This window comes from Hippoglossus stenolepis, chromosome 14 (genome assembly GCF_022539355.2).
Source record: "Hippoglossus stenolepis isolate QCI-W04-F060 chromosome 14, HSTE1.2, whole genome shotgun sequence".
NCBI classification, from domain to species: Eukaryota; Metazoa; Chordata; class Actinopteri; order Pleuronectiformes; family Pleuronectidae; genus Hippoglossus; species Hippoglossus stenolepis.
The window spans coordinates 14,411,005-14,432,165 of NC_061496.1; the positions used below are offsets into that span (position 1 = coordinate 14,411,005).

At 42.3% G+C, this 21,161-nt stretch overlaps 1 protein-coding gene across 1 annotated transcript in view; it reads left to right on the top strand.

The window, feature by feature from the left end:
* The window catches only part of acbd6 (acyl-CoA binding domain containing 6), a 30,122-nt gene that overhangs the window by 7,914 nt on the left and 1,047 nt on the right, over window positions 1-21,161 (top strand). Inside the window, exons 5-7 of the mRNA XM_035176629.2 lie at window positions 842-947; window positions 3,955-4,044; window positions 19,116-19,146. Of these exons, the coding sequence (XP_035032520.1) occupies window positions 842-947; window positions 3,955-4,044; window positions 19,116-19,146 (227 nt within the window). The remainder of the gene's footprint in view (window positions 1-841; window positions 948-3,954; window positions 4,045-19,115; window positions 19,147-21,161) is intronic.

The window sequence follows — 21,161 nt, forward strand, 5'->3', positions numbered from 1 at the left end:
TGTTAAGGCCATGTTCTACCCACCAAATTCAACATCCTCTGTGAAAGATGTTGTGCAGCCTCCCATAGTTGCTCCTGTGTGGCGGGAGCCAGGTGTTTGCTGGGGGAACGGTAAGGCCACGGTGAGGCAGAGCTAGCAGGTGTCACAGTCAGGAACAGGGGGATTTGGCCTTGGGGATGACTGACACTGTGTGGGAGTGGTACAGTGGTGGGTATGTGGGATTTCTGTCAAACAATAGAGCACTAAATTCAATTAATCTGAATGGCCGGCATGGTTAAGCGAGAGGGGAAAGGCGTAAAGCTCTAAATGGGATTTCACCCCTTCTCTCCCCCTCACCCAGCAGTCCTCCACCACCACCACCCCTGCACCCTGCCTCCCACCCACGCTCAATCCTGTCCCCAATGCCAGGAGGTGATTAGAGACACGGAGATATAATCAGAGTTGGGATGGTGCTGTTGTGAGCGTGTGTCGTATGTCAGTGTTCCCGAGGGATGAGGCACGTGTGGCTGCTGCTTTTGTGTGAATCATGTGTTTTTGTTATCTGTTATGACTTTGTGTTTGATGACTAAACACTGTCGTAACAGGTTTTCGCTTTCCTCCATGTGCGCACACTTAACAGATGAAGCACGTGAAATTGGTTAAAGATTAGACTCGCGAAAACTGTTAAACTGTGAGCACCTCAAACGAAATTCATTTCACCTCCATTGTATTGTGGCGTGAGACGTGTGATGAAAATATCAGACATATCTCAAAATATAAGTAAAACCAAAGCAATGTCATCCGATTGACTGTATATTTTCCTCTCTCTCTCTCTGTGTTTGCATTTCTGTGTCTCTCTCAGGGAAGAGGACAAGAACATCTTTGACTACTGCAGAGACAACAACATCGACCACATCAGTGAGGCCATCGGCTCCCAGAAAGTGGAGGTCAATGCTAAAGACGAAGAGGTAACTACAGTGTTTAAAGATATAAGTGAAACTGAACTGGTGGCACGGAACAGGACAGGAGTAGAATAAGGGAATCAACCTCTCACCACAGAAATAATGTTCAACAACACATTTAGTTTGCTGAAGTGTCTTTTACAAATACACTGAATCCATCCCAGCTGCATGCTTGCTGTCTGGTGCTCTGACCCCTCATGCACAAGGGCACGAGGGTAAAAATGACCATCATGTAAAATACAGTCACTGGGTCTTGTTTTTTTTGCAGTCATTGCATAATGGTTTCAATGATCTGAGGCCACAAACACATGGGAATCCCTCCCCAGACTGAGGTGTGTAAACTGTATGAACAGCTATTATTACCAGTGCGACGTGTTTGGTGGATTGACCATGAAATCCAGTCATCTGTCCTTGATTCATTATCAGCCAGGACCAAATGGTTGCTCTGTCAGTACAGCCGCTCCTAAGATAAGCAGGCAGGTGGCTGGTGAGTTCCCAGTCAAACACCAGATGGTCGAGGGTCCACAGCAGCAGAAAAACTTCCATCCCTCTTGTAATCCCGTTGTGTGCTCGTCTGCAGTGCTGCTTCCCCAACAGCAGAGGGCAATGGTGAAGCTTCATCATCAGCAAGTGGCCTGATCTGCCTCTGCAGCTCAGAGAGATGGACACAGAGAGCGGCTCCTTCTCAGCGGATATTCAGTGTGTCAGTGACCAAATATCCTCCTGTGTTACATGTTTCTGTTCTTAACTTGCTGTTACTTATGACATATTATAAACATATATTTTGGATAATAAACAGTTATTTGTCTTTACAATTATAATCAAAGAACAATAAAACAACCGTAACAGTAATAGTTTTATTACATGCAGCTATCTAGGATTATCGTTGATCAGCACGATCACCATCCTAACAGGAGACATCCTCCTGTATGATAACATATTTTGGAAAGTTATTACTTGACAAAAATAAAAGGAAAGGGTCAATGTCAGAGTATTTTTTGTATGTAGTTAATAAGTCATGATCATCTTTGGAAGACCTGACAACCGTACATTGTTTTTGACATAGTTTGACATTAATCAAATTGACACTTTAAATGTTTATTTCTCCAAAAATAGAACATAACAGTGTTGACCTCAAACAAAACCATTTACCATCAAGGCAGGAAAACTTGTTTATAGTTCTGTGTTGGGAGACACTGTCCAGTGTGCACTATATTTACTTTATTTGTCCTTACTGTGTCTTTTTGAATACTTAAACCATGGTTGTTCTTTTAAAGCCCAGACAGTCTAATAATCATTGTGCTCATTACTACTTATATGAATGTGTTGGGTTTTTTTCAGCATACAAATCATGCACTAAGATATGTGCCTCAAGTGTCGGTGTAGTTTACCTGATGTTTAGACAAAGAAGCCCAAAGAGGCAACTGTCATATTTATGATGGTAAATTCAGAATCATCCACTATCGATTTAAATAGAAAGGTGCTATACCAATGCAATTTGAGCATTGTATCATATTGCATCTTTTTCAGATAAGGAACGCACTTGTATACCTTTTGCATACTTGCCTCTTAGGTATACTGAGTCAAACATGCAAAACTGCAAGTGTGTATATTGGGAAGAGAGAAAGAGAATGAGATAGAAGAGACAGATGAAGTGAAAGTAGCAGTGAGAATTTATTTACACACTTTATATACATACTGCAGGGTGAATGTATTGTCCATCTCTGTATCTATGTTGAAGATGTCTTACCATTGTCAGTTTCTCTGTACAGCAGAGCTTCTGTCGTCCGCAGTGAGAAAGAGTTTGCCAACCTCAGCCGATCACAGAGATTGGGGACTTCTCTCCTCCCACTGTAGAGTAGAGTGAGTTCAACATTTGTAATGTCAGGTTTTACCTTCCTGCTATTTCAGCTCTGATCAGAAAAGACCATTCTTAATCTTCCTCTAAGTATAAAGGTCCAAACTCTGAATCTGTCAATGTGTTTTCGCAGTGTTTTCTTGAATGCTGCTCTTTTTTTTGCCTTTATTTGAAGCCATTTTTCAACTGCTAAGATGCAGACAGGAAACAAGGGGAGAGAGAGAGAGAGAGAGAATGGGTCTCACATGCAGCAAAGGTCCACATCCAGATTAAAACCATGGACACTGCAGTTATGCGGTGTTCACGATAACTGTGTGGTCATCTGAACAGTCCACATTTATACTGTTTGACACATTCAGACTGTTTTTAATCACTGAAACCCCCCAAAGCTCATGTAATAGTGAGCTAGTGCAGTTCCCTGTAGTAAATTCTGGTCTTTAGTGAAAATGGAACCAGCAGTCAACAGCAGCACACCTGTAAGAGGGCAGGAACGAGAGAGAGAGAGAGAGAGAGAGAGAGAGAGAGGAAGAGAGACACACCAACTTATTGGTATTCTGGCCTGGCTCATAAGTATCCATTTTACCATGCAGCCGGGGTGATCAATATGATTTAAGCAACAGAATTGGACCCGGCAAGTTTGCTTTACCTAATTGGCCTCACTGAAAAATGAGCTTGCATGGTTTTATTAGAACAAGGATCTTGAACCTTAGGAGAGAATGATGTATACGTGTGTGTCTCCTTGTACTTCCATCTTTGAGTTATATACCTTATTCAGACAGAGTATATCAAGACTTGGTTGTAGGTATATGGTTTAAATTGGGTTTGGGTTAGTCATTTAGTTCTGATGGTAAGGGGGCTAGGGAATGAATTATCTCAATGAGTTTCCTCACTAAGATAAATAACAGTACTGTGTGTGTGTGTGTCGATAAAGCTTTTCAGACTGTGAGGGTTTCTGCAACACAACTACACACACAGAGGTGTGGAACAGGAGATATATATGTTGCATGCATCACATTTCATGAAATAAAGCTGATTTAAAGACTCCAGTGCTGTTAAATGTTTGGCCATACTTTGAAAGGTTTGCTCAGGGCAACTTTTTACAATATCTTCTCATCGTAATCTCATGGTTTGCACTTGTGTGTTTTGCGTTCACAGGGTCGGGCTCTCCTGCACTGGGCCTGTGACAGAGGACACAAGGAGCTGGTGTCTGTATTACTGCAGCACAAAGCAGACATCAACAGTCAGGTGAGTCTGTCCGTCTCTGCATTTTGACATGAAATGTTCTTCATAGAGTGGTGGCTCTGGCGTGATAGTTTGATTTCTGTAAGTCAGTGCCAGTGTTGTGCCTAAAAAATTGATTTATTAGTAGATTTATTAGTAAATTAACGTAATGTAGAATCCAAATGAGTCCCTCCTTTTTGGAAAGCTACAGCTGCAAGAAGTATTTAGCTCTTCCAAAACATCAGTGAAAGAAACCCTCTACGGGTGGATCGAGCAAATATCCCAGAACTGGAGTATCTTTTCAGGTCTGTGTGTTTTTTAGAATAGCCCCCTTTACAATACACAGTTTGAGAACTGGACTTAGTGATGGAAGAGCCCCAACTTTTAAACACACTTCATTTGCTGTTGCAAGCGCACTCATGTAAAACACAGATTCACACTGTAGAAATGGTTTGAACTTTCTCTTTCAAACAGGTATCATGTGTTTGTTGAGGTGTATTTGCTGGATTTTGTCTCAGAAGTCACCACAGACTGTGTTTGAGGTCTGTTCCCGTGTGGATGAGCAGGTATCAGTGTGTGTAATAGATGGAGATGAGAGGAAAGTGTCAGGAGTCTTATAATTCCTATAACACCGCTCAGCACACGTGTAAAACCCAAAGCAAAAAGAGTGACATCTTCAGCACCCCCACTGCCCTCCTCTCCTCTCCTCTCCTCTCCTCTCTCTCTCTCCATCCTCTCCCACCCTCGCAGAAGGTCACCTTTAATTCACTTTGTGCCACAGACAAATCCCCCAGGGCTTTAACAGACACAGTTAGCTGGTAGCTAGCCTGCTGTTTAGCCTTCCCAAGGTTTAGCTGCATCCAGGAGGCTTTAGCTTTGGCTGTAAGCTGGCTCAGCTGCACATCGGAGAAATTACTCCTCTTCCCTGCCCAGCGGCACGACATAGTGCAGTTCACCGGGCTGCACGCTGAGGCTTTAACTGTGAGGCACAATCAATTGGAAGTAATCAGGCAAATTGTTTTACGTTGCACAACCCACATAATCAGGACATTTCACAAATGACTTTCTCTTTTGTGGTCATGCTCCAGACCCCTTTTGTTTTGAATGCAGCGGGGAGGGGATTTGTGGTGGAATGGTTCATAAAGGACTTAACAGTGGGATAACTCCGAAAACACTTCGCTGATGATTTAGAGCCATATCAAGATGACAGAGGAGGAGGGTTGATGTATAGCGAAAGGCTTTTGTCCTTTGGTATGAAGTAGTGTATTTACAGTCACGTGTCTATCATTAAAATATGAATTATGTAAAAATATAAATACCAAAAGTTTTCAGCTGTCAAAGAAGGAAACAATCGTTGGTCAGGTTGTGATATTGGATGGCTGAGTTTTCCCCTACTTCATTGTATATCAAAACACAAAGTGTGAAAGTGATCCAATGTTCTTTTTTCCTTTTATATCATTTGTAGAGGAATAAACTAGGAGAGGACGACAGTAATGTAGAGTTTTATGAAAAATCCGGATAAAAAATGGGCCTCTTTTTTTTAAGCAAATATGTGTATATGAGTTTCTGGAGTTACGATATAGCCAGTCAGAGTCCGACGTCGCCTGAATTCATGCCTTCAGGCCATCAGGACCTCTGCACCTGTCTGCCTCGCAGGTGTCTGAGGGAGCCGGGCCGGGGACGAGACTGAATATTAAAGGAACTGGACCTGTGCAGCCGTGGTTGCAGATTTATGAGGTGGCACTGAGGTGGCTGAGAGAAAAATATAGTCAGCTAAATCATATCACTCTGTCGCAATGCCAAATTATCTCACTATGAAAAGCTTACAAAACGATATGCGTCTCATTAGAACCTGCTCGGACATCCTTTTGTGTGAGAGTCTGACAGAAAAGGAGGGAAAGAAAGAAAGAAAAGGACCAACTTTTTTGTATTGGAGAACAATATAAAAAAAAATTATGGATAGTTTTATGCTTCTGTCCTTTTTGTCCAAAGCCTCTGTCACATGAAACAAAGAGTCTCTGAGGTTGTGTGTGTTCATGAGAGGAATAGAGGAATGTTTGGGTTCTTTGCAGGCTATTAGAGCGACCAGTAATCTCTCTTGACCTCTACCAACTGCCGAGCAACCAGTAAATAAAGATCAAACATGATTTATGCTTAATTTGTTGATTAAAAAGGGGAGGGGGACTCCACAGTTATGACAAAAAGTATTATTATTTGCTTGGCAGAGGAGGGAAATCGTTTGAAATTAATCAACTGATTGTTTTAGTGAATTGTTCCCAAACCCTGGTAACCTGCATTAAAGGCTCGTTTGATAGTTAATCCTGGATCAAGGCGGGCTGGGACTATAATAGGTAGCTGTCTGTGTGTTTGAATACGCAGATCACAGCTCTACCACCTGCCAACTGTAGATCCAGCCCTGGTGTCCATACTGTACCCCCCCAACCCACCTCCCGTCTCCCACTGTATCACCGCTCCCTCAGCTGATTCTCTCAGAGAAACTGGGGCAGACAACAATGACTGGGAAACATGACAATAAGACCTGGTTTAATGTAATAATGGAAATTAAGGCTGAAACCCTGGACTTATGTTCTACGTTCTAGAATGTATTTAAGAGCATTATTGAGAAATGAGCTTAAGTTAAGGACATTCCTTCATATCACGACTGCAGTGAATAGACAACCAAATATTAATAGTACGATTTGTTTAAACAGAAGAAGTGTCAAAAAAGGGCTTTGTATTAAAAGTCACTACTTTCAAGACCAAAATATGTTTTACGATTAGCAAAAGCTGACATTAAGTTCTTGGTCAGATTCTTTGACTAATTTACTTTTGGACTAATCAAATTCGTTCTGATATATTACTTCACTGTTGGCATAACAATCTCACATTCAGAAGCCATTCAGCTTTTCATCAAATCACATTATCTTCTTCATTAACTTTAAAATGCCCAGTTGCCAATGCAATATTTTATGGTAAAATGACATTTTCTCTTCAAAGAATGAACCTAAATTAACTTTGCTAATTAAGTTTTAAACTTTTAAAAACAAAGTTCTTCAGTAGTTGCCTGGTGTTAAGATAATATTAAACACTGAATGGATAATCATTGCACAAAAACTACAGACTTTACTTTCTCTACTGTTCACCGAAGCAAAAACATTGTTTTAAGAAAGGCCACCGAGAAATATCTGAAGAATTTGGTAATTTGTGGTGGTTATTTGTTTTGTTTAGAGGCTGTAGAGTATGTTGTTTCAGTGGTCTAGACGTGTGTTTGTGTGTGTCCGCACTCCCTGTGGTCATTCTCTGTCCAGACGCTGTAATCCCACACCCACAGCTACAATAAGCCTCATCCCACACACACAGACACGCACAACTTTTCCTTTTCACGGCGAAATCCAAAACCCTCCTCTGACACTCCCAACAAGCTCTCAGGTTGCTATGGGGATGCATTGCTTATATATAGGATGTTCCCATATGCGGGAACTGGAGTTGAAAAGACAGGGGCTTTGGTTCAGAGGTGTTTTTCAGACTACAACAAAGGTCAGGAATGGCCCCAGAGTAGATTTGCACAATGTCTGACTTAAAGCGATTAATGCGAGGGTAAGTGACGGAGGCGGGATTAGGCTGACAAAGAGGAAGGACAGGTGAGATGCAGGTTAGCGCAGCTCAAACACAATGGCAGGAAGGAAACATCGTTGAGACTTAAAATTAGAGGAGGTGATAAGAGAAAGAGGCAGTGCGTGTTCGAAACACACGGACCCATCTCACATGCTTTATACTAGACTCATTCCTGCATGTTTTTTTGCTTTTCTATCTGCCTTTCTCTTTCTCCTCTCCTCATCACTCCTCATCCCCTCCCCGCGCGAGCTCCCATCCCCTCCGCGCCGTCCCTCCCTGCCTCTGCCTCTACTTTGTATTAAAACAACATGATCCATGAGGCGGGGAGGGCAACTCGCAGCACCGCTAATTCTAATTAATCCAGCGTGGTAGCACGGCCGCGGCAGGCCCCAAGCGCTCCCAGTCTATCAGATAGAAATTCATAACTTAATTGAGGTCAGAGCCTCGAGTAGCAGAACAAAAGTCTCCAGCCAGGACCAGCTAGATCAATAGTAATAAATATCTGACTGGGCAGCCTACAATTGGTGGCTAGAGAGCACACAACAAGTCTTTATACACATAGTCTGTATGTGGAGGCTGCAGTGTTTGTCTGGAGAGTCCGTGTGGTATCAACAGTTTGTGTTTGTGTGTATGGCAGATTGTTTTAAAAGGTATATTCTGTGTGTGATGTGGGAGGAGTTGGAAAGATGATTTATCTTTTATATTGGAGCCGAACAGTGAATTCATGACTGCATGTGAAACTGATTCACGACTGATACGCACATGCTGTCACACGTCAGTGATGAACGTGGGAAACATGTGCAATAGAAAGGGATATTTTACATAAATTGGCCGGGCTGATATATCGGCGGATATTAGCTAATTGCAGATATGTCAGTATTGGTCGTGATGGCTGATAACAATGCTGTACAGAATGCCAAACATGTGTTCAAGGTTATTTATGAGCAGCGTCGTCACCAGAAAGCATTGACAAGTTTATTTTTCATGTCTAAAGCATCCCACCCTGTACATATCGTTCTCACTTCTTGTTTACGACTTCTTCAATATCAAAATATTCAAATATCAGCCTCAAAAATCTATTATCAGTCAGGCTCTGTCACCTACAAAGTAAGAATATGGACGTTCTGCATGTCAACTTAATAGAAAAACCACACAAAGTCAGACTCTCTTGTAATTATGAACCCTGCAATTTACAACCAGCTAAAAGCTACAGGAAAAATGATATATTTGTTTTACATGTTCTTAGATAAGGTTTTTATGCATGAGCCAAATCCTCGGCTCACAAATCAAGTAGCATGTCAAAGAAAATATTCCATTATAATCAGATTGAACGAATTGAAGCATTAGCATCTGTTCATGCACCTTCATCATGAAACAGAATATTAAACTGGTATCAATATTTATTGAATTTCACTTTAACATTCAGCAAAAATTAAATAATACCCTCTACTTTTTTGTGGATACTATGCAGCTATTGAAGCCACTTTGGAGCTTATTCCAGTGTAGCAAACAAAGAGCCCCGAACCCTCTCATCTGTGTCCTCTACTGTGGTGTCAACTACTTGTGTGATCACAGTGGTAAACACACGCACATGCACATACACACACAGACACACGCGCCCACACACGCACATGCACACACTCCATGGTGGCTGATTGAAATTCTATGGTGGAGGCATTATTACACGTTTGTATCCCTCCCCTTTCCCAGCAATGCCTCCTATAACTAATGGCTCAGTCAGCCCAGTCATAACAAATATTCAGCAAGATTTGTCATAATTGTGCGTGTGTGTGTGTGTGTGTGTGTGCGTGTGTGCGTGTGTGCGCCCGCGCTTGTGTGTGTTATTGTGTAACCCATACCTAGAATATATAGGGTCTTGAAGAAAGAAAATGGAGCAAGCTGGGTAAGTGGAGAAGTGAGGAGAAGGAATAAACCGTGAATTCAAAGAATAAAATACGATGGAGGGAGAAATAGAGTAAAGTAAACAATACTAGTAAAGTTGCATGATTTGTCAAAATACAATGTGTAGTCAAGACGGTGATTACTGTCAGTTTAAAAAAAAAAATAATAATTATACCGTGTCCTTGTCATTTAATATAACTTTTGCATCCGTGTGGTGAAAAACCTTTTTATTTGTCAGGAATCTGATTCACCGGTTACACTCCCGTCTGTTTATTTTCTATATTCCTGGTTTATAAATAGATTTGGTATAAATTCTACAGCAGAAATTCTTTCACAATATAAATTGACACCAGTAATATGGCCAATTTTATCCGTATATCCTTGTGACAACAAAAGTATTATTTGTTGCTCCTGCATTCAAATAACACAGTTACCATGTGGGCATCTGTTAATGTAGAGGAGTTTGATGTTTCTTAGGACATTTTGTGATATCATATTTCTTTTTATGATTACCACTTGTAAATGCATAATCTGTAACAGGTATTTTAAAGGTTTTTTGTAAAAAAAAAAGATTTTAAAGCAAATAGGAACCTAAAGTAGGGCCTGCAGCTAACAATATCAATCTGTCTGCTGTTTATTTTAAATGATTAGTTGTGTCCATGAGATTTCTTATGATAATTCTCATTCCAGAGTCCAAGGAGACGTCTTTAAATGTCGTGCAGTCCGACCAAAAGTCCAGAAAATAAAAAATATTCACTTTAAAATGTTATAAAATACAGAAACGCACCAAGTCGTCTTATTGGAGAAGCTGAAACAAGCAAATATTTGGCTCACATGATTGATCAATAACCGAAAGAGATGCCCATTAATTTTCTGCTAATCGATCAGAACTGAAGCGATAAGTCGATTAATCAGAAAACACCAAGTGAGGTATAACACACACACATAAAATCCACCGTAGCCACCGCACACAGCACTTGATGCTTTATAAGCCACACTGTGAGCCGCTCTTATGGGATTCATATTTAGTACTTGCTGCACATTAGCTGGACTCGTTGAAATGAGAGCTGTTGCCGTGCTGTGTTAAAAGGGCCTATCCGACACACACACAGTTATGAATCCATAATATGAGCACTCAAAAAAGAGCCAGCAACTTGACAGTAATAGTGCAGCCTAAAGAGCCATTCCAGCAGGTAACAGTCCTCTTTGCCATCATCAGCTGTTGTTTCTTTCTTATTGGCCACTCACTGGGCCTTGCCTACACTCAACTATTTGATTTCCATCGTTCTTAACCGTCCACATAAATTGTCAGGAGCATTAAAGCTGTCCTCGACCGCCTCAGACAGAGGGGGGTGGGGAGAGAATAAGAGAGTGAGGGCTGGATACAGACAGTGAGGGGAGGGGACAGGGGTGAGGAGAGAGAATAAACAAAGTAAGTGTTCTGCCTTCCATCAGTCTCCCGCAGTACTCAGCTTTATGAGTCCCTCACTCCAAATGCCTCAGCTGCAGCCCCTGCTGCCTGGCCATTGATTTTCATATTACACTTTTTTATGTATTTATTTATTTCATATATTTCTTTTTAAACATCATCGATGGGCCGCTGGAGGACAGGCGGGGGCCTCTGGTGATGTTAATACTCAGCCCAAACCTTATCCTCCTCCGTGATGGCTTTAATGGAGGCTAAGGTGTCCCACGGGAACAAGCAAGCCAGGCGACATGGGGAAGGGAGGGAAGGGTGGAAGGACGGCGGATATGCATGAAATGCATGAATCGAAAAGGGTAACAGGGTTAGAGATGCAGATTTTGAGAAAAAGGAAATCTAAGAGAGAAAAACAAGAGGATTTATTAGTTTTGTGTGACAGAGAAAGTGAAGAAAGTCTTAATATTGTGTGTAAAGGTGTATTCAGCCCATTAAAGTAGCTTTTGCATTGAGATTGTGCTCAGCTTGATACACTCTTGTTACCCTTTGTGCATGGATGACATCTAAGGTGTACAGCCCCTTTGGGCCTGGCATCCCCCAGGATTCCTGAATGATTTAGGATTTCTCCCCCCAAACCTTGATTTTCCTGATGGCAGGTGGGCGTCTGAGGGGAAAGGGGGATCACCCCGGCACCTGAAGGACGCTCCCAGGAGGTCTGAAGAGCAGTGAGTTTGGCGTCAGGCTAATTTGACCGTGGGTGGCAATGCTCACACGCTGAGTGGCAAGGTTACCTCTCCCTGCTCACAGAGGAGACCCAGATTCAATTAGTGCTGGCCCCAGTCTCTAGATCCTTTTAACAATGGGAGGGGGGCTTCCTAAAGCACATGCACACACACACACACACACACACACACACACACACACACACACACACACACACACACACACACACACACACACACACACACACACACACACACAGCAAACATAGGCCAACCTCATGTGCAAGCTCAGCCCTGTCTTACATCTTAGTCTTAAACAAAACGTGTTGGTTTGTGATGGTGCATCACATTACTGGTTAGTATTGTCCAGACCATGTCCTACTACATATTTTTAAATTCAGTACAATTAAATTCAACATTTACTTCATTTCACCAGAATATATTTCAGTGACACTATGCTTTCCAAGATTCTGGTTCCATCCCACATTTATAAATATTGGCATCACAACACTACAGGCTGCTCGTAATGGAAACATTTTTAACTGCAGATATTTCCAGGAAATGTGGAGCAAACTTTACAAAGTGTTAGCCCTTCATGAACTGGTGAATCCAACTTGAAATGTAACACATTGTTCGTCGTATGACACAAAATCCATTAGAGACTTGCTTGAGAAACGTAATCTATCACAATTAGCATGTTTTCAGTTTTTTCTTTTCAAAGTTACAGTGTAGTTTCTTGTTGGTGCGTATAATAAAACTTTGACTTTTGAGAGTGAAAGTCAGAATATTACAGTGTGTGTGACACAGTATTGTGGAAGTTTGGCAGATTTTGCCTGGAAACGGTTCCTGTTCTTTAACCAGCTCAAAATAGTGGATATAATATAGATTGTGACATTTGAATACAGCAAAGTATAAAAATTAAAATTGTCTGTTGCACAGACAAAGAAACCTTCACACTGTTGTCTGTAAAGTGTGTGAAATTGATAACATAAGGTGTAAAAGTGAAAGACCACCAGTGTGGATCTTGTGAGTTGTGAAGGAAGTCTGGTCTGTGGTGCAGGTGCCACAGTAGCTGCTCTGGCCACAGATATGGCACCCGGTGAAAGAAGGGTCTCCTCTCCTCCATCTTGCTCAAATCTGCGCTCTGCTCTGTGATTGATGGCACCTGCTCATCATAATGCTATCCAGTGGAATCTGCATACCAATGATCCCGGTCGCTTATCGATTCACCCCTCATCTTCCCAACACACACCCTTGAGACTGATACATACTCACGCCCGCTCGCTCTCTCTCTCCCCCTCTCCCTCCCCCAACCACTGTCATTATAAAAGTCAGCAGCTGCTGCATGCATTGATCATAAATCATAATTGGTTGTCCATTTTTCCCCACTTGTTTAATGTTGCTGTCAGGGACAGCGGAGGGGGAGAAAAGGGGGGAGGCGAGGAGAGGAGGAGCCATGGAGAGGACAAAAAGCCAAAAGAAAGTTTTGTGAGTCGCAGAAATGTGAGAAATAAAGAGAGAACACAGAGAAAAGGAGAAGTAGAGGAATAAGGTCGTAGAAAGTGAGGGATGGAAAAAGAGAGGAAGTAGTGGTGAAGTAAATGTAACAGCAAAATTGTTTCACGCAGAACTGCTTCCAAGATTTTTTAAGAGGAAGATTAAATCACATCTTTAAACTCAGGAGTCTCCTTGGTGAAGCCACTTTTCTTCGTGGTCATTGGCGGAACTGCAGTTTAAGAAACCTCAGTGTTTAGCTGTGGTTTCCCATTTAGTGAAACTCATCATCCATCCGCCCATTATCTATACCTCTTATCCTTTTGAGGGTCATGGAGGGGCCTAAGCCAATCTGTAGCAGCATTTACACGTCATGTTGTGCCTCCGTCGTAATAATACCTATTTTTATTTGTGTACTTTTCAATACAATTAACGTTTTTTAAAATAAACAATATGATATTCACAAAAAATGAGAGAAAAAATACTAATAAAGATACAGATAATAAAATTAATAAACATGATATTTTTATAAATATGTGTCTTAAGAAGAGAGATAAAACATGTAACCGATTCTGCTAGTCTAATCTCTTCTGGCAGATTGTTCCAAAGTGTCGAGACCCAAATAGCAACGGCTCTGTCCTCTTTGGTTTTCCTAGACTTCGGAAGGACTAGCGACGTCTTACCAGAGGATCTCAGACTGCGTCCTGGCTCGTAGGGAGATAAAAGGTCGGAAATATAGGGAGGGGCCAGCCAGTACCTGGCTTTAAATGTAATTAAAAGAATTTAAAAATCAATCCTAAAATAAACAGGCAGCCAGTGAGAGGATCCTAAAACAGGGGTGATGTGGTTACTTTTTTTTTTTTTTTTTCATGCTCGACCAAGGCGCCACCCTTCACCTGAAAGCTACTGACATTTTCTTGTTGTTGTGAATCCGTCTGACCTGGACAATCTCCTGCAGCATTCTTCATGTGTGAAAGGCAAACTCCAGAGGATGTCCATGAACCAGAGTTCATGTCTGACAACAGCTATATAGAGACAAACAGCCATTCACATCTACAGGCAGTTTAGAGTCTGCAATCAACCTAAGCTACATGTCTTTGGACATATGAAGGAAGCTGAAACACTCGGAGAACATGCAACCTCCACAGAAACCGATCCTAGTCGACCTTCAGGGTCCAAACCCTGCGAGGTGACCGTGCTAACCACTGCACCAGAGAAACATTGGAATATTTTCAAATTATCCCTTACATTTAATTACAGCGACATCTTGAAGCAATATCTCTGCTCACACCTGAGAAATGAAACGCTCCTCTTTTTGTATTACAAAGGCAAGATGACTGTACACATTTTTCAGAATGACTAGATGGTTTATTGGTTGTAAATTTCAGTTCATTGCACAATTTTTTTGTCCTTTACTAAAATAAATACCACTTAAATTATTACTTTTAAGAGTGACACCATTCTTATTAAGAGATATAAGAAAAATTGTACAAAGAAGAAAAACGACCACATTTTCTTTTTCATTTTTGAAAGCAGCATAAAGAAATGGTCTTAAATAGATTAAATCCTCACAGTGTCCTCCACTTCACCCCCCCATACACTGTTGTTGAGTCCTGTTGGCACTTGGATTGGCATGATATGAAAACATGAACCCACTGGGACTCCAGAGTCATAGAAATACCGACACACGCTGTGTTCTCTGCTGCACACTCCGCAGCTGCTGGTGGATTTGACAGACCTCTACCCACAATCCCTTCTTGGGCTTGGACACAGACGAGCATAATAAAACCCAGAATGAATTAAACGTAGTTCCGAGCGGACACAGACTCAAGGGACTTCCACGTCCTATTTGTATGCCTGACCTTGAAGCTTTTCTTTGATGTGCCCTTGTTGCCTCCTCCTAATGCAGGTATGAACCACAGATCCGGTTGAACATTTAAAGAATCCTTGTCCCATATTGTCTGAGATCTGTGAAGTCGGACTGACGGAGGAAACAAGTGTAACCACTCTCCGGAAATACACATAATATCTGTGACAGCTCCTTTGTGCAGAAAAATTTGCTTCAGCCGAGGTTTCTATTTGTTCCTGGTTGGCCTCATTTTGACCTTGAGTCGTCTTGAAAATCCAGAACTCTCATTTTAGAATAATCTGAGTGTAACAAAACTCTTTTTGCCATTCTACTTTTCACACACACACCCAATAATTTAGTATCAGGCTTTTTTCCTTGCTTTCCTTGGATCAGTTTTGGACTTGTTGCAGTGTTATTTTGCTCTTTTGAGGCATAAAGCTGAAAAAGTAAGACCGCTTGCCAGATCTCTCTCTATGTATCCATGATTTCCTCTCATTCCTTTTCATCCATCTTGCTTCACATCATCTGTGTGGTAGAAATGATAGATTGGTGTGACTTAAATTCAGCAAAACTGCAATTGTACTAATAGATCAATCCCTATCCATGCTGCTCCTAAGCATATTGCTCCACCCATTAGGGTGATACAGTACCACACTGTGCTGGATCTCTGCTGCTGCTATTGTGCATGCAGCTGCTTTTATTGAGCACTCTGCTGACATCCAGTCCAGCATTTCTGCACCGCAAGGGGAAACTTTGGATGACATGTAAAAGCAGGGGTTTCAGTGCTACATGCCTCAGTAATGGGATGGGAACAGGGGTGCACCCGAGAGGGGGGGGGAAATGCTACGGTAGCTAACTGCAGGTATTGTGGAGTGGGGGTGGTGGTGGGAAGGGGGGGCGTGTCTCTTCCAGGCTGCTTCCAAAGCAAATGGAAGACAATCCAATTTCCTGTGATTCCATCAAGCCTGCGTCCTGGATCCAGGGGCATTAGGGAACGCTGAGAGGACAGGCCCCTGACCCCTCACATGAACATGCAAGAAGCATGTAGGCTGCACGCGCTCACTGGCACGCACGACATGTTCCCTCACAAACACACACGTGTGCAGGCAACAACACTAAATATCTGAATTTTCTTTTCGCTTTTAAACACACTGAAGGCTGCAGCTAATTATTATTTTTAGAGTCGATTAATGTACCGATTATTTTCTTGGTTTTTCTAATAGGTTTTATATCTCCGCCAAGGAGGTTATGTTTTTATCTGCGTTTGTTTGTTATCTATCAGGATTTTGCAAAAACTACTCTACCGATTTCCATGAGATTTTGAGGAGGTGTGGGGCATGACCCACGGAACAACCCATTCAATGTTGGTCCAGGGGACTGATATTTATCTGATCCAAATAAAATATGGATCTAGTGAATTTAAATGTGGTTTCATATGGGAACAGTTGGGCCTTGGTGGAGATGTGCCCTCCACTGAGTGCCATTCTACTTGGTTTATAAAGTCAGATGACTCGTCTTCAGATTGTTTTGTCTTTAAACTGTCCATAACTCACATATTCACTTTACGATGATAAAAAACTGATGGAAACCAAAAAAGTCAAGTTTGCGGAAAAAAGGTACAAGTAAATATCTGAGTCATTTTTGTTCCGTGATTTTCGAAGTAGTTTCAAATTAATGTCCTGTTGATAAACTTAGAATTTGAGCTCTATGCTCATTGCACTGTAACTATCTCTATATCCTGTGAGTTATCTGTCACTCAGTCTTGCTTTGTGTGAGCGTGCGTGTGCTCGTTGAACAACTAACTGCAGATTAACGCTTGCTGCAGATTAGGGCTTAAACCCCTTACACTTTAATTATAACTGTATGTATTTATGTGCATCAAGGTCTATCGCTTGGCCCCGGATCAAAACAGCTGTCACTGTCCCCATGTGCCAATTGTGTTTTTTTTATGCAGTAATATAAAGGCAAATTTAGTGAGTTATACCCCCCTTGGACCATCATTTAATTTTTTACAGAAAATGTCTGAACATTTTTAATACCTCTTGTTTCTGAATTTGTTGGTTTTGGTTCTGTTTCTGTTCTGCCCTCGCTTCTCTTAACTCAACATCATTGTGAGAGACAGACACATCGTCCGCAGTACATCACACAACTCAACTCGAGACAGACAGCATTGTTGTCTTGAGTTAACCACGGTACGCTTTCCACGCTGGTGGCGATTTGCATCTGTGCTCTGTGATCCACCCAGAGGGAATAGAAAGCTCTAATCCAATCAGCAGGTCCCTGAAGTGCTGCCCCTGAGAGTGTGTGAGAGAGGGAGGGAGAGGGGGAGAGAGGGACAACAATAGGATCACTCTGCACTGGGCCCACCCAGAGAGGGAAGACAGGAGACAGACGAAGGAGAAGAGGAGGAACAAGAAGGAGGCTTGAAAAGGAAAGGGATCAAGATTGAATAGGGGACTAAACGGAAAAGAGCAAGAAAGGTGGATGTGGTAATGCAAGGAGAGAGAGGGGAAAAAGAGGAGTGAATGGAAAAAGAGAGAGATGACTTTGGGTGACAGAAATGAGGGAGGTGTGGTTTAGAGGTCAGAGGAAACAGAAGAGGAAGGATTGGTAGAAAGTAAAGGAAGGACATGGAAGTGACCACACAGGAAGGATGTGCTGTTAGAAGGGCAAGGGTGTAAAGACGAATGATTAATTTCACCGCAACAGTTTTAGTAATTTGGTAGTTTTTCCACTTCAGTGACATTTTACAGCGTCAAGGCAAATGTCACGGCGCCTGCTGGCTCCTAATCTGAAACCACTGTGCTCGGCTGAACGGCTCCTCTTGTTCCAGCACCAGAGGCAACAGTTTGACCATTTATCATCATTATGAGGCGCAAAGGCAGCCACGAGCTGTGATTAAGAAGTGAATCGCCTGTTGATGATGCCTGTCATATATTGTGTCTTATTATACCTGCACACACACACACACACACACACACACACACACACACACACACACACACACACACACACACACACACACACACGTCCCTGTCCCTGTCCCCAGTCAAACAGTTCTTACAAGAGTTATATCTTTGCCATTGACCCCTTGACCCCAAGTATCATTTTTATGGTTCAAAGGACACACATATACATGCACGCACGCACGCACGCACACAAACACACACACACACACACACACACACACACACACGCACACATTGACACAGAGTAATCTGAGTAAACTGATTCCAAGTACACCATCCTGCTGCTTGAAATGTGTTTTATACTCAACAGGAAATAGTACCTGACCAATGCACGATTTCCTCCAGTTTGATAACATTTGCTATATCCTAGAGTACTCGGCTGTTTCATGAAATGACTGAGCCTTTTTACCTCCATTATTGAGGTTATGTTTTAATCTATGTTGGTCAGCAGGATAACTCAAAAACTATTAAACCAATTTCCATGAAATTTTGTATAGAGATGACTTAAGGGGAAACCCATTAAATGAGTGAATCTGGAATTTTTTCCACTTTCCTTGACCTGGGGAGATAGGACGTGAACATTGGCGTATGTATAGGCTCTCTGAGCGCCCTGCTAGTTTAAAAATTAACAATTTATTTTTAAATTGTTTTTAATGAGTCATGTCTTCAGTAGGAGCAAATAAGCTCGGAGGCAAGTGCCACAGACATGGTTGGGAATTCAAAAAGTCCAAAAGAAGTCAGTTTCGGACAAGTAACAGTTGGGGCCCTCGTTGCAATATGTTGAGTTGTAGTAGCTCGTTCATGTTGATCAGAGCTGGAAGTCACCTGCAAGATGAAAGTTTTGTTTTGCAGGTCACGTGTTTCTCAAATCAATATCTCATCTCCTCATGATCCCCCTTTGGTACAATGAACAGCTAACACATGGCATGTAATTGGTATTCCAGCAGCTGCAGGTTTCCTGTTAACTCTTGGAAGTTTGATCAAAGTAATTTCCAATCTCTCACCAAACGCTGGCAATACATATGTTTTATTTTTGACTCTATTCTTGGAATTTGTATTCTAATGTTTAATTCTTCCCCAGTCGCAGGCCTGTTGAATTAAAGGCTTGTTTTTGTCTTTTACAGGACAATGAAGGACAAACAGCGCTACATTATGGTAAGGAGGTCTCTGTTATTCATTCCTACAGTCCATAATGTTATACACTCACTTTCAGAGAGGCAGAATTTACTTCTGGCTTGTTTTCTAGAAAGACTCGCTCTTTGCCTACATTTGTCTCAAATGTGTCATTTTCCCTCCTCTTCCTCCCACTCCTCATGCCATTCCTTATCTTTACTTTCTACAGTGGGTTTAACTCAGCTTATCTCGTTCCTCTCTGTTGTATCCTGTGAGTGTGTGTGTGTGTGTGTGCGTGCGTTCATGTGTCTTTTGGTATGTGTGAATGTCTGTCTGGTTTTGTTCTGCGCATGTGTGTCTATGTGTGTGTAATAATCGCCCAGCCTCCCAGAGGAAATCAGCAGTGGTCCTTAGACTCCCCTGACCCTCTCATGCCCCAACACACATGTCCCTGAGGGGCGGTTCCTCTGTCCTCTGAGCGTGCGTGTGTGTTTGTGTCTGTGTGTGTGTGTATGTGTGTGTGTTTTACTGTTGTGTGTGTTTTCGAGTGAGTGTAACTACACCATCTGTCCCCCAGCTTGGTGGCTTTGGAGTTGGTATGTTGCATCACCCACCAGAGATACACACACACACACTTACTCAACAGAGGGAGCCTCGAGGATGGGGCATAAAAAGATGACTAATAAACATAAGCGATGAACTCCAAGAGACAAATAGCAGAGAATGAAAATTCATTCCCACCTCTCTTTGCACAGGGCCACAGTAGCTGGCAAGTGATTAATTGAGGGTTTACTGCTCACCATAAATTGTTCTCCTCCTCTACGGCTCCCCTGAGGGCCGGCCACTTTTTACAGCTCAAGGCCCGGGCGAGACACACGCCGCCACCACACGCACACTCACCGCTGGCTAAATAAAACACTGTTTCGATCAAAAAGAGGAGGAATGCGAGCTTGGCTGGAAAAATAAGCCAAGCTTTGTTAGTCTGATTTGGCTGAAAGATAAGTGATTCTTCTGGTGTTTGACTCTTACACGCTTTGCTCTTTTCATAGACACGAACACGCACACACACACACGCATTCCCACGTATCATCATATCTCATGCGTACACACTCCCGCCATGCAGCCGCCAGCCACCCCTGGGCTGGAGGTTAAAAGGCCTGGCTGTCAATCAGTGCGACTGCTGACATCAGCGATCATGTCGCAGTACAGTCTGCGCTTTAAGAGGAGCGAGCAAGTGACACCGACAGAGAAGTGCACTCAGAACGAGAGAAGAAGAGAGGGAGGGCGAGGTGAGAGGTGCCAGAGGGACGAGAGGTGCATTGGGAACGCAGGGACCTGCTAACTGGGTTAAGAAGGTGCATGCCCCCCCCCCACACACAGGGACACACCAGACCCTTTTAGTAGGGCACAAACTGCCAATGAGGCAGAATTGAAGTGTTTGAGGGAACCACAGAGTCAGGCCAGTGACAGTACTGGACCTGCAAATGGCCTTTTCATTAACTCCAGCACTGTACACACTCTATGAAACTAGTACGTAGAGGAAAGGAAGGAGGCTAATTCACAATAATGACATTTATCCAGTAAAGAATATGTGACTACAGCCACACAGGCATCTCTGTGAGGTTGTAGACACAGCTGTACTTTAAGCTAAATGCTAACATCACTATGCTAACATGCTGAAAATTAAAATGCTAACATGTAACTTAATTCAATTGATAACAATAATACAAAGTACGGTTATGGTTGAGGCTGATGGAAAAGTCGTTCGTTTTGCAGGAATTGTTTCATAAATCGTTAGTTGTTCCAGTTCATCCTGAGGAAAACATGAATGGACCAAGTTTCATGGCATGGCTTGAACAGTTGTCAAGAGAATTTACAAAAAATACTACCAATGTCCACCTCGTGGTGGCGCTAAAGTTAAGGCGAACCATCAAAGTCATTGAGATTCATCATCTGGGAACCATGAATATCTGTACCTAATTTCCGTGCTGATCCATTTATCCATAATATCTAATAGGTGTTTCTTTGAATAAGTGAAAACTTGCTCGTGGCTCTAT